Source organism: Myotis davidii, unplaced genomic scaffold, assembly GCF_000327345.1.
Source record: "Myotis davidii unplaced genomic scaffold, ASM32734v1 scaffold499, whole genome shotgun sequence".
Lineage (NCBI taxonomy): Eukaryota > Metazoa > Chordata > Mammalia > Chiroptera > Vespertilionidae > Myotis > Myotis davidii.
In genome coordinates, this window is record NW_006290677.1 from 2,101,264 (window position 1) to 2,116,305 (window position 15,042).

Below are 15,042 nucleotides of genomic sequence, written 5' to 3' on the forward strand. Positions count from 1 at the left end.
TGGGGGGGGAGGGGTGTGGGAGATTTGAGAAGAGACTGGACAAAAATCATGCACCTATGGATGAGGACATTGGGTGGGGAGTGAGGGCGGAGGGTGGGGTGGGAACTGGGTGGAGGGGAGTTATGTTGGGAAAAAAGAGTAACTAATGTAATAATCTGAACAATAAAGATTTAATTTTAAAAAAAAGAATTAAAAAGTATATCCTTGGGTGAGGATTAAAAATATAAATATATATATATAAAATAGTAAAGATAGCTTTATAATATATTTATGGTACACTAATAATTTTTCCCCAAACAAGGTTAAGTATCATACGACATACAATCTCTGAGAGGTTAAATGAATATGAGTTGGCATTTATTCATCAAAATGAAAACCTAATCTAACTGCTTTAACCTTTGCTTAATAAAATGTGTATTTTTATACTAGAATTTTAGAAGTTTAAATGATGATTTTCAGAAGATGGTTTATCATACATGTGATCCAGTTGCCATAGTTCTTGGTATGTGTGAGGGCTATTATCTCTTTTAGTCCATCTCTCTTACACTAAAATGACATTTCAAGAGTCATTTCAAGCCCAGCAACTGTATAATAAAGAGGTAATATGCTAATTGGTCCTAACCGTGTCCCAGTCACAACCAGTAAACAGGCTGTGGGCGCACAGGAGCTGGTGGGTGGGGACAGGGGCGGGGACTTCTGCCCCCAGCAGAGATGCACAGGCCTGCCCTGTGCTGAGGTCATGCTGCCTGCGTGCATCCCCACCCAGCGCTGAGGTGAAGCTGCCTGTCTGCATCCCTGGCCAGGGACGTGACACTGCCTGCCTGTGTCCCTGACCTGGGACATGGAGCAAAGGGCAAACAGCAATATTAAAATATTTCCTCTAACTAATTCCCTTTTAATGTGCAAGAATTTTGTGCACTGGGCCACTAGTTACATATAAGTTCACTATGCCTGCCTGTCCATTAAATATCCATTAGAGTACAAAAATATCTTTTACTAGTACTTATTGCAAATTGAATGTTATACACACACGTGTGTGAATGTGTGTGGGATAAGTTTCAGGAAGGAAGCATTTCATCCACTCATTCATTAACTATTAATAATGCAACATCTGTCAAACACCTGTTAAGTGAAAGAATCAAGGAACACTTATGGTACACCATACTAGATGGGTGGCTATAAGTATGACCAAGAACTTCTCTCTGTCTTAAGAAGTTCACATTCTAGCAATAGATAGGCACCTATAAAAACTAATTGTACAACTAGATGACAGGTATGTGTGAAAACTAACAATACAACTAGATTATAGCTACCACATAGACAGACACTTTACTGAGGACATGGAGAATGGCTGAATCAATCCAGAAGGACAGTGTTAGTGAAGGTATTTGCAGAGAAATATGCATTTGAGCTGAGTCTTAAAGGTTAAGAAGAAGATTATTACATAAGTGCCAAGCTGAAAAGTTGAGAGGCATAATAAAACAAAAACAAAACCAAAAAATCAGGTATATATATATATATATATATATATATATATATACAGGAAAATGGAATTCAGATTATTTAGGAAAGCAAATATAATTGGGTATAGTTCAAGCTAAGGCATGAAGGGTCTTGGGATCTAATATAGGACAGTTAGAGAAGGGCCCAAACCTACAGGGTCATGCACATGAGGTTAAACTATGCCAATTTCATCCTACAGGCCAGTGCTTCTCAAATCGTGGTGTGAGAAATCAACTAGGAATACAAGTCAACTATGGAGTTGCTAAACTGCAGGTTCTGACTCAGTAGTTCTAGCATGGGGCTTAAGATTCTGCATTTCTACTAAAAGCTATGAAGGGATGCCCTTGCAATGAGTTATCAGACCACACTTTGAATAATGGAGTAGTAAAAAGCAGGGAATCCCTGAGGGGTTTTAACAATAATTGCAACATACATCCAAGTTATGCATATATACACGTTTGTGTATATATACATATATACATGTATATGAATATTTTTAAAGGGAGGGTCCCATCTCAGTTAGCAGCATGGAAAATGTACAGAGGTGGGAGCATGGGAAAGGTAAGAATAATAATTAGGAACTGAGACAGATTAGGACTTAGGGAAACATAACAATCAAGATCAACTCCCACTTTTCTAATCATAACTACTGGGGAGTGGTGTTGCTAGTGGGATAGAACAACTCCCATTTATCTACAGTAACAACTGAGATGGTGGCATACGATCCAATGAGCAGAGAATTGATCAGGAGAATGATTTATGCTCAAGGGCTCCAGGGGGTGGACATTTTCCTGGAACTTTCAGAATTCTAAATTCTAACAATTTATTCATGTACTGTCAAACCAAATTTTCATGAAAACTGTTGTCCCCTGCAAGGTTGGTTCAAGAACTAAATTACTTAGATTCAAAGAAATGTGTATGTATTGGTCGAAATGTCAGAATAGTAGGTACTTGGGGGAAGGATTATTTTCATAGATTTCAAATCTGGGACTAATTTTAAATGCATACTGGAAGAAAAGGTTGAAATATTTAGTTTCTTTCTCTCACTAGTATTTACTATAAGTACACATAAACCTGGGAAACATTCACCAAAACAGAGAACATCTACATCATCCTGATTACACAATAAAAATTTGCAACCAGAGTGGTAACTGGCTAATTGGATCAATGATACTACTATGAAGTTTACCCTTACGTGTCAAATCCCCCCCCACAAAAAAAAAGAGATAAAGGAAAAGGAAGATGAGAAGGAGGAACAGAAACATCCACTGCTATTTAGTGCCTGTGTCACATATCCAGCCGTTATGCTGCATATGATGTGCAGCCACTATGTGTATCATTTGTACTAGCTCATTCCCTTTGTCTGGGATGATCTTCCCCCAGATCTTCACAAAACTGTTCTTTCAAGTTCCCAGAACTTTCCAGAGAGGACATCTCTGTCCACCTTGTCTAAAGTAGCCCCTGTCTCTTTTTAGACTCATCCAGCCTTTTAGTATTCCATTTCTCTGCTTTCTTTAAATTATAGCAGTTATTGCTATTTAAATTATGTCTATTATCTATTTGCCTATTAAGGCCAGTCTCCTCACTCTGTAATATAAGTTGTATGAGGGCAGGGACTTTGTCTAATTTACCCACTGTTGCATCTCCACTGCCTACTCCTGGCACTTAGAATGCACTCAGAAAGTTTTTATGGAAGTAATGAATATTGTGTTTAATCCTCACCACAATCCTTCAAAGTGCTCCATTATTATTTTATTTTATAAATAAGGAAACTAAGATTCAGATTGATTAATTTGGCCCGAACAACAGGACTAATAACTGGCAGAGCTAGGATTCCCTCAAGAATCTGATGGATTCCCAAGGCTGTGCTTTCAAACACTAGGCTATGCTGCCACTCTGAGCCAAATTCAGCGATGGATGCCAACTGCTGTCCACCTGCCCAATAACTGATTCTCTGAGGGACCTCAGGCATTTCATGCCAATTTGCCTGGATCACTGTAATTCGCATAAAATTAGTTCTAACGCATATATGGATACAAGTCTCATTTTCTCCAGCATACAGTAATGCTACTGGTAATACAGGAGCCCAGTTTACTCTAGAATTTCCTCCTTTCAATAATTAGAGTCATCTCTTTCAAGTGTACAGTATTTTATACTTTTCAAATACATAAACTAATTTGATTCTGTACAACAATCCTGTGAAGGAAGTACTAATAAACCAGTATCATTATCCCCATTTCAGATTTGAGAAAATAAGGCTTAGGGAGAGTAAATTGAATTAAGATTTCTAATATAATAAATGGCAAACCTAAGTCTATAACTTTATTTTCTGAGCCTTGGTCCAATGCACATTCCCAAATTGCCTTTGGTGAAAAACACATACAAGCAACTCGAAAGGCCTTGTGGGCAGCGGTAATCACGGGTAATCTGCTCTAAGAACATCTTATCTGCAAACATTCAGATGAAATAATGGTGAAATGGGAAAGCAGATCACAAAATATAGCTTGTAAAGGAAAGCTTAACACCAACGTTTCCATGCCCTATTTCCTCATACCAGTAATTTTCCACAGGAACTACAAACAGATATAAGCTCAATCCCTAGAGAGAGTTGGGGTCTCTCTTCCTTCTCTTGTGAGGAGAGTCCCTCACTCTATCTATGGAGTGGCTTTTCCTGTTTATCCTCTCTGCTCAATATACTTGCTTCTGCTTGAACCTCTTGTCTGACCCTGAAAGGGCGAGGGCTCCTCCCTCCATCTTGCCCCAAATCCTCCATTTTTGGGCAGCAGCCATGTACTCAGCAAGAAGCTTCTTCCCAGAAGTATAATCAAGGGGAAGTGCGTGCCATAGATAGGACGACATCCTGTGTAACAAGACACCGACTTGCACCTGGCCAATCAGCAGGGCCCACAGTCCTCTCTCCTCCCCTTATTATAAAATCCCTCTCCCCACAGGGCTGGCTCTCTCTGCCACTTGCTGCTGTGTCAGTAAGGAGAGTAGGGGAGCCAAGCCCGGGTTTGAATAAAAGACTCTTGTACTTTTGCATCAGACATGGCTGGCTCCCTGGTGTGGTCTCATGGGAATCCTGAAATCTGGGCACAACACACCTACCCCTACAAAGTGATATAACAAGCACTTTATACTTCTTATCTCATTGAAACCAAATCTCATATGACTAAACAAAAGACAAACAATAAAACTTAAAAATGGACAAAGGACCTAAGTAGACACTTCTCTAAAGAAGACATATAAATGGCCAAAAGACTCATGAAAAAATGCTCAAAGTCACTAGTCATCAGAGACATGCAAATTAAAATGACAATGAAGTATCACTTCACACCTGCCAGTATGGCTACCATCAACATATCAATAAATGACAAGTGCTGGTGAGAATGTGGAGAAAAGGGAACCCTAGTACATTGCCAGTGGGAATGCAGACTAGTGCAGCCACTATGGAAAACAGTGTGGACTTTCCTCAAAAAATTAAAAATGTAACTTCCATTTTACCCAGTGATACCACTTCTAGGAATATACGCTAAGAATTCTGAAACACCCATCATAAAGAATATATGCATGCCTATGTTTATAACAGAGCTAATTACAATAGCTAAGATCTGGAAACAAATGCCTGTGAGTAGATAAAAAGAAGCTATGATACATTTACCCAATGGAATACTATGCAGTTATAAAAAGTAAGGATTTCTTACCCTTTGAGACAGCATGGAGGGGGGACCTGGAGAGTATCATGCTAGGCAAAATAAGCCAATTAGAGAAAGATACGCATTGCATGATCTCACTTATATGGGGAATTCAATGAACAAAATAAACTGACAAACAAAATAAACTGACAAACAAAATAGATCCAGAGACATGGAAGCATGGAACAGACTGACAAATCTCAGAGGGAAGGGGAGAGGAGTGGTGGGAAGAGATTAACCAAACATATACGCATATATCCATAACTCATGGACCTAGACAACACTGTGGTGAAGGCCTGGAGGGGGGCGGAGTGAGGTGGAAGGGGTCAATGGGCTGGGAAGGAGGGACATCTGTTATACTTTCAACAATAAAGAAAAACCCTGTGAGATAGATACCATGTTACAAAAGACAAAAAATTCAGCAAGAGAAAGGTGAAACCACTGTATTTTACTGAATAGGCATAAGAATTGGCAAAGGGGCACACGGCAGAAAATAGGAAGAGGGTGCTCAAATTAGAAAAACAAAATGGGTGAGAGGTCAAGCATCGGTGTTGAGGTTTAGAAGCAGTGTTAATGATGGAGGAGAAAACCTATTTCCTTTAAGATAATGTCTTAACTTCTTGATATTGATGACTAAGCCCCTTTGCAACCTTTGTATCTTGCTACTCACCTTGGACACCTTACGCCCAATTCTCTCTCCTCTCTTCTCTCTCTCTCTTATCTATCTATCTATCATCTATCTATCTATCTATCTATCTATCTATCTATCTATCTATATATCTACCTATCATCTGTCTATCACACATGGGACTTTTAAAACACTCTTCCCACCCCCACTGTGCCCTCCATTTTGCTTAACGGCTTAAATGTTACTTTTTCAGAAAACCTTTCCTGGATCATAAGCCCCTGCCTTCTCTGCAACCCAGCCCACCAGATTCTTCAGGTATCCCTGTGCTCATTTCCACAGCACCCTGTAGTCACCCCCTTATCATACATCACTGTTATTTCTATAATTCGCTGTTTCCCCCATTTGACTAAAAAAGTTCCACAAAAACAGATTGCTATTGTATCCGCATGCCTTCCAAAATGTCAGGCACATGTTAAACATTCAATAAGTAATTGTTAGATGAATGAAATGAATGAATGGATGTGCTGCTTCCACCACGAGAGCAGATGCAACTATACACCTGCATGAATAAATAGCTTTGTCTATGAAGACAGGGCCTCTCAGGGAAGCCATTTGTTGCCTTGGTGATTTCTTTCACGTTCCCTAAATAAAGCTCCCATAGAAAATAAAAATTTTAGCCCTAGCCCACCATATTTCTATGGTAAGTCCATTCCTAAAAGTAAGACATGCCATTTTTTTTACTATTGTCATAATAAATAACACAATATGTATTAGCCTCGATTTCAAAATCTCTCTTAAATGCCCAGCAAAAATTTTTATTTCCTTTAGAAATTCTAAAAGACTTTAATTTTGGTAAAAGATGGTGGATTGATGGAGGCAAAGAGTGATCTTATTTACAGAACAGATGTAGTGTTAAGAACATCAATAAAAGTTTATTTCATGCTATCTGATCCACTTTTCATTTTTCTGTTTGAATTTTATTATGCATAACCTATTAAACATAGTAAAATTAATAGCATCATCATGCCTTATTTTAAAAATTATAGCAGTAACTTACAACATATTTTAGTTGTCTTCATAGATCATTTTTTTAAACTTTTAAATGTCCATTAAGTCTGGTTAATGGACATCTGAAATGATACAAATGTTTAATTCACACAATACTTTTTAAGATACTTATTGCACATGAATAATGTTATTTGCAGAAATAATGTACTTTAGAATAATATTAGGTTAGAAATAGAATAGGAAGAACCTCAGAGATGCAATGAAATACTCATTTTACCAACAAGGACACAGATGTCCACATGCCTCTTGGTGCCCAAAGTCACAAAGTACAGATTTACTTTCATTTTTCACAGTTCCACATTTCTTCTGTTCTTGTATCAAATCCAATATGTTATTATACATGATACTTAAGAAGTCCCACACAGCCAAAGAAATTTCTACTGACTGCTTGCATTTGATTAAATTTAGCCCAGAATATTCTGCCTGCTGTCCAGCACTGCTGTCCTATTGCCAATTATCTTACAGACTGTCTCTGCCTTCACATAGGCTAACATTATTTCCTTTGTATTTCAGTTATCAAAATTTCTGGGATGATTATCTTTCAATGATTCGAAACATATTTAAGACATGTCCTCTCTGTAAAAGGTGTTACATTACTCAATTGTATTTAATCAATATTGCTGAGATGACCTCATTTTCCTCAGTGACCACACCCAAAGAGAGGGATAGATTAAAGACATCAATTGTGAGTTGCTCAATAAATTATCCTATACTGAATTCTTTCCATATGTCAGGAATTGTGTTAGGTACTTCCTATATTTTTACCACATCATTTACACATAGGTAATATCATATCCTTTTCACAGATGAGGAAATCAAGGCTGAGGGAGGTTAAATAGTGTATCCAAGCCCTTTACCCAGTAAGTGTCAGAACATCAACTCAAACCCAAGTCTTGCCCTAGAGCAGCAATTTTCAAGTGGCATGCCGAAAGGATTTTAAAACATGCAACACCTGACTACTTGGCCGGGGGCACTGACCTCTTTTAGATTGTCAAATAAAATAATGACAACAGCCAAAACAAAATAGCTCTCCGGTGTAAATGCCCTGTCTTGAACCATAAATCTATAGGTCATATAATAGAGTTGCATCTTATTGGTCACATCGCATAATAAGGTTACGCAATTAGATTGGTTAATCCTTGGTACCAGAAATCCTTACAAGTATGGGCACCCGATTTTTTTAAAAGCCACCATTGGGTAAAAAGGGTAATTACTATTGTTATATTTTTGTAAACCAATCAAAATTATACCTATGTTTTGTCAGATTGGCAAAAAATATAGTAATTTTAGTAATTAGTTTGTGCGTGTCATGAGAGAAAAGAGGTTGAAAATCGCTGTTCTAGAGTTCTGCTCTTCACAATAAGTCATGTTACTTGTCTTTCTCAGTAGTGATATCTGAGACAAAAGAATTGAAATTGAAAATGGACAGAAACGTTTGATAAAAGAGATGACTTAGTCTTCTGATGTAAGAGAACTGTCTTAACATTTGGAAAGACCTTGAGACCCATGTGGCAGAAACTCTAGGCATTTGGTGGCTCTGATGATTTTCTAGCCTAAAAACCCTTACCCCACATCTGAGGGGTTCTTCAAATCAGTCCAGCCAGACTAAAGACCTTAAGACAGCGATTCTCAACCTGTGGGTCGCGACCCCTTTGGGGGTCGAACGACCCTTTCACAGGGGTCGCCTAAGACCATCGGAAAACACATATTGAATATATAATCGCATATTGTTTTTGTGATTAATCACTATGCTTTAATTATGTTTAATCTGTAACAATGAAAATACATCCTGCATATCAGATATTTACATGACGATTCATAACAGTAGCAAAATTACAGTTATGAAGTAGCAACGAAAATAATTTTATGGTTGGGGGTCACCACAACATGAGGAACTGTATTAAAGGGTCGAGGCATTAGGAAGGTTGAGAACCACTGCCTTAGGACCTTAAGCAATCTGAGTCTTATGGGTGATACCTAGAGTAGAAATATTTCATCAGGGTGGGAGAGGGGGTTAGAATCTCATGAAATGTGCCACAATCATTTCCTTCCTTTAATATGAAGAAAAACTAACAATCAAAACACTTCATTATGTCTAATAGGTGCTTTTATATAGCCATTAGTCAGTGCTTTCTCTCGATTTGTTATAATCTCTCACTAATCTTCTAGCTTTCATTTTTTTTCTTTTCTTTTTATTTTTTAAATTATCTTTATTGTTGAAAGTATTACAGGTGGCCTCATTTTTTTTCCCTCATCGACCCCTTCAATTCCCCCCTTCCCCGACCCAGGTCTTCACTACACTATTTCCTGTGTCTATGGGTTATGCATATATGCATACAAGTTCTTTGGTTGATATCTCCCCATCCACCCACCCTGCCCCGCCTTCCCTCTGAGCTTCCTCAGTCTGCTCCATGTTTCTATGTCTCTGCATGTGTAGGAAAAGCATGAAGAGAAATTTATTTCCACAGTGTATGTAATAGAAGAGGGTGGGAGAATGAGCAGGTACAAGAGTTCACGGGAGGATCCAAGGGAACAGCAGATGCCTTTCATGACAAGGCAGGAAGGAATGAAGAGACCCGTGAAAGTAGTTACAGTATTTGCGTCCCCTGCCACTGCAAACTTTGACAGGGTGGTGGTCAACTGTGATATTGAGATGTGCCACGGACAAGGTGACACCTAGGACAGATCAGGGTAGTTAACCGTTGGTCTCACATAAAGCAAGACGAAGAAAGTGTCTCAGCTGAAACTGCTAGAAGGTGGACTCATTGCTGAAGGGGAAAGAAATGGATATTAAACTGAGATAGGATTAAAATGTGCACATTGTTGGCAAGTTTATGGTCAGAGTCCCAGAAAAGTGGAGCAAGGGCACCCCAAGTGCACTTGGGCCAAGATCATCAATGGTGCTGTATGAGGTGGACAGGATTGCATTCTGAAGTTCTCCAGGAGGGCTCCTCACCTACATGCAGCTTTTAAATCGATCATGCATTATTTCCCATTTCAACATTGGAATATAACTTTGTTGTAAGTATGTTTGTTCTAGAAGGAGGATGTATATGCCACCCTAGAAATATTCATGAGCATAATTATGTCAGAAAACTCATGACATCTCATATATTTGTTTGTCCCGTTAAATTGTATAATTTATATGAAAAATCAAAATATTGGAAATAATGACATTTATCTCTGTTACAGAATTTAAAGAAGGATATGTCTTCCTTTTGTATCTGTGATCATTTTTATTTTGGTAAGTTGATATAAAGCACGTGACATTTTAAAAATTAGATCATGTTTTCCAAATTGAGGGAACTTAGATTTCAGTGTTGTTTTAACTTGTTCAATGCAACAGACTTCAAGTTTACAGTTCTGCTTAATAGCGTCTTATAACTTATTTTTAAAGTACTAATTATGTTTCACGGTATCTGCAATTATCATGATTTCGGAATAAATGATTATGAAACACATATAGGTCAGATTTTATAGCATTCTCTCAAGAAAAGTAACACCAAGTGTAACACCTCAGGAAGAATAAAGCATGTTTAAGAGAATTTCCTTTCCTAGATTACATAAGAATATCCTATTTCCCATTTTGCTTTTTTTCCCCTTAGTTCATTTTTACTGATTTAACTGGAAAAACTGAATGAGACATTTCATAAGTTTTAGAAGTAAAATAAGGTATTCACCTAACTTTGAAGACTGGTCAACTAACCCAAATAGAAGTTTTTAGGTTTCAAATCAATTAACATTAATTGCAGCTGCCATGTTATGCTAGGCCCTATGGGAAGATGTCCATTAAGATTCTCTGAAAAATAATTTGTTAAAGTAAAAATATTTAAGGCCATTCTATGGGGAACTTGGTCTGTGGCTTCAAAATCAAATAATCTTTTTTTTTTTTTTTAGTAGTGAAAAGAGAGCACAGTGGGAATTCTACACTTAATGAGTCTCATTCACTAAGCTATTGATTTTTGTCAATGTTTAATGGGTGTCCAATCAATGTGAGATCCGCAAAGACATAGCTCAAATGAACTCATGGTATGCTTACATGCAAAATGAAAAGGAAGCTAATGAATAAGTGTGTTTTAATTAGTTTTTTTCTAAAAACAATAGTAATAACCAGTGTTTATAAAATTTAAATACATTTAGAACTGACACCAAAAAATAAAATGTTTTTGAAGTGTTTAGCTATTTTCAGCAAACCACAAAAGTATTACCTACTGATTTTATTCCATTCCTAGTTTTACTTCTATTTCTGATAATGCAAATAATGTGTTCCTAATCAAAATAGAGAGAATCAGTTCAACACTAAATATTGTTTGTTTAAAAAAAAACCTAAAGATTTTTTCCTTTAAAAAAATTTACTAAAATGCAGAATATCATAATTCTCCAATCAGAAACAATATGTCAAGCCACCGTAAAGCTGATTGGCTTCTTCAAGCACAGAAGATATGGTTTTTAAATGAAAAGCTAATTATCACACTCAAAAAGACTACCCTGGTATGTTATGTTAAAATGATGTGTAAGCTACACTACTACTATAGATATGTTAATTTTGAGCTGTAAACAGATGCAAAAGCAAATCCTGCCATAAAAAACCCCAGGCAAATTCTCCTTCCATCTGCACAAAATACACAATATCACTTTAAGAAGTTGAAATCAAATAAAGACAGGACCCTCAGACCCTCCTGGGGAACAAATTCCCCGGCAAAGTAAATTACACTCATCCTTTCATCCCAGGAACTGGCAGCACCTACCAGACCTGCTTAATGACAGGACCAGAATAATCACAGGAAAACGCTGCACACACACCAGCAGCCCTGTTTCCTAGCCTACCTTTGTGGTGACAATGCACAGGCAATCCATCCTGGATCCCTACACAGGGCTCAGTGCATGGAAATCACACCAGCAAATCAGCCAAGGTGAGAAAAGCCGTGTGGTCAATGGCACACAGAGAAGCAGAGCCTGGATTCAGCACTGACGGCTCTTCCAAGGGGGGCCCCTCACGGGAAGGTCGAGCCCTCCTCCATACAGCTCAAGGCAAGCCGGGTTCTCCTAGGCACCGGAAAAGCCCCTAGCAATCAGCTCCGGCAAAACTTCCAGGTGGCTCGCGGGGCTCCGCGGCTGCATGTCTTTTAGCGAATTCCGTGATCAGTACCAGCCTCCCGCGAGTGCCTCGCACCGCTTGAGCGCGGCGGTGAGTGTTACACGGAGCAACAGAGAATCACATTTCAGCTCTCGTTCTTGTTTCTGAATTCGGATCTGCTGCTTCGGTACACACATGAGATCTCCCGTGCCGGAGTCCCCCCTTTGGCTGCCTTCCTCTTCCTGACTAACAACTCTGAATAAGCACCACACACAAAAACTGCCCGGCCCATCGATCAAAGGGCTGTCGTTCTGCTGCCAGAATAGCGGCTTTGGGTAATAAAAAGCTATTTGTTATGAGCATGATTCCAGGGAGTCTCAATGAATGGAGAGATAGGACTGAAAGAAACGCTAAGGTGCACGGGGTGCTGCATACATCGCGTCTCAACTCGCTTGCAATTACAAGGGCAGCTTCTTACAAATGACTAACAGCTGGAGAAAGGGAAATCGGGCCAGGGGACTTTTATTTAAAAGAAAAGAAAAACACAAAACTGCGGATTTGGAGCTTGTACTTAGAAAACATGAGCTTTCTTCTTTTCTCTGTGTACCTAGTTGTGTGGTTGATGACGCAGGCAAATACACACACAACCTGAATATCCGGACAAAACGGTTTATTAAAAATTTAAGGTAGGAGGAGAGCCCAGAGTGTTTACAAAAGTTCCACATTCAGAGAGACAGAAAGCTGAGTTCTTTCCCAAACTTTTCTCTCCTCGCTGGCTGCCTGCAGGCACTTCTTACGTGGGCAGAGCGCTGTGCTCCCTCTGCAGCATTTTGCCAGGCAAATGACTGACTGTCCCCCTTCCCTCCAAACCCTCCCTTTCTTCCAGGGAAACTGCCACATAAACTGCCTTTGAGGGGCTTGACAAGCATCACTGTGGGTAATAATACACTTGTTTTTCATTGTCTTAGACGCATAGGCAGAGACAGACTAAAACAGATACATAGAAAGAAACAGGGGTGCAGACAGAAGGAAGGATGAGAGAGCTAAAGTGAACAACATGATGAAAAGCCCTGCCTGACCAATAAAAATGGAAAATCAATGCGGCCTTTTCACTAGAAAGAAAACAGAAGAAATGCCCACCCTGGCCAGGTAGCTCAGTTGGTTAGAGCATCGTCCCAATTCACCCACATGTGGATTCCATCTCCCAACAGGGCATGTACAAGAATCAACCAATGATGTATAAATAACTGGAAGAATGAATGGGTGTTTTTCTCTCTTCCAATAAAAATGGAAAATCAATGCGGCCTTTTCACTAGAAAGAAAACAGAAGAAATGCCCACCCTGGCCAGGTAGCTCAGTTGGTTAGAGCATCGTCCCAATTCACCCACATGTGGATTCCATCTCCCAACAGGGCATGTACAAGAATCAACCAATGATGTATAAATAACTGGAAGAATGAATGGGTGTTTTTCTCTCTTTAATAAAAATAAATAACTTTCTTCTAAAGAAGAAATGTTCAGGGACCCATACATTGTGTTAGCGCTTTAAGATTCCAGTAGAGCCCTAACTGGTTTGGCTCAGCGGATAAAGTGTCGGCCTGCGGACTCAAAGGTCCCAGGTTCAATTTTGGCCAAGGGCATGTACCTTGGTTGTGGGCACATCCCCAGTAGGAGGTGTGCAGGAGGCAGCTGATCGATGTTTCTAACTCCCTATGCCTCTCCTTTCCTCTCTGTGAAAAATCAATAAAATATATTTTTTTAAAAAAAGGGTTCCAGTAGAACCCTTTCCCCCCCCGACCCCCGCAAAGTATTTTGCACAATGAACAACTTTTTAAAAGAGGATAGACATGTAAAACTCCTCTACTTTTCATGAATTATCTAGGTTCTAACCTCAATATCTTCCTGATTGCTAAATAGATGAGTGTCTCAGAAACTGACATGGCATTATTTTACCATAAGAGCTGTTTGTAAAGATATAAAAAATAAAAAAGTTCACAGCAAATCAAATGTGTCCAAAGCAAAAAAAAAAAAAAAAGTAGTTCCAAATTTATTTATAGATGAAAAATAATTTCCTCTTTACTGTTATCTTGTTGGAGTAATAAAATTCAGGTAATTTTCAAGTTAAGCAACACCAATAAAACCCATGCTCTGGTCCATTCAATTAGGCAGCTGTCTTATGGTTCAGTACTATTATGAAAAGGTCAAAAAAGCATCATTTTGCCTATTCACTTCTTTATTTATTATATATCACAATAATTTAACATAACGTTTCCTAAGCCTGTCTCAGAGCAGGGATAAATCATGTCCTTGAGCATTGCCAGGTATCAGATTATATTTTGGACACAACCAAAGCAACGGATATAAAATTGATGCTGATTGTCGCATTCATCTTCAAACTAATTAGGCTTTATGTTCCTATAGCACATAGTTGACAAAGCACTTGTAATTTTCTCACCAGCTTGAAAGTTTAAATGACTTCCCAAGGAGAGATAAGTTATTGCAAGTCCAGGGCTTGGTTAGTCATTATCAGAATAGAGACAGTCAGAGATTAGAAAGAAAGAGGCAGTAAATTGGGTAGCAGAGTAAATGGATATTTTAGAAGGTGTCCTTGACAGAAAAATACCTTTGGGAACTAGGTCCCTATATCCTAGTGTGGAGAAAGCTAAAATATGAGCAAACTGGCAGAGGGAGCCTGATTAGTCTTCTGAACCTGGCTGATCACAGATGAAAGCACTTTGTAAACTATAAAGACCTGCAGAAACGAAAGGCAACTCATCTAGTGTAACTCCTGGCATTCCATATACACGCCCTAAGTCAGTGGTTCTCAACCTGTGGGTCGCGACCCCTTTGGGGGTCGAACGACCCTTTCACAGGGGTCGCCTGAGACCATCGGAAAACACATATAAAATTACATATTGTTTTTGTGATGAATCACTATGCTTGAATTATGTTCAATTTGTAACAATGAAAATACATCCTGCATATCAGATATTTACATTACGATTCATAACAGTAGCAAAATTACAGTTCTGAAGTAGCAATGAAAATAATTTTATGGTTGGGGGTCACTAC

At 38.7% G+C, this 15,042-nt stretch overlaps 1 protein-coding gene across 1 annotated transcript in view; it reads right to left on the reverse strand.

Moving 5' to 3' along the window:
- The window catches only part of DLG2 (discs large homolog 2), a 1,585,094-nt gene extending 1,572,925 nt beyond the window's left edge, over positions 1-12,169 (reverse strand). The window contains exon 1 of the mRNA XM_006763751.2: positions 11,722-12,169. Coding sequence (XP_006763814.1) covers positions 11,722-11,751 — 30 coding nt within the window. The 5' untranslated portion in view covers positions 11,752-12,169. The remainder of the gene's footprint in view (positions 1-11,721) is intronic.
- Between the last annotated feature and the right edge of the window lie 2,873 nt (positions 12,170-15,042).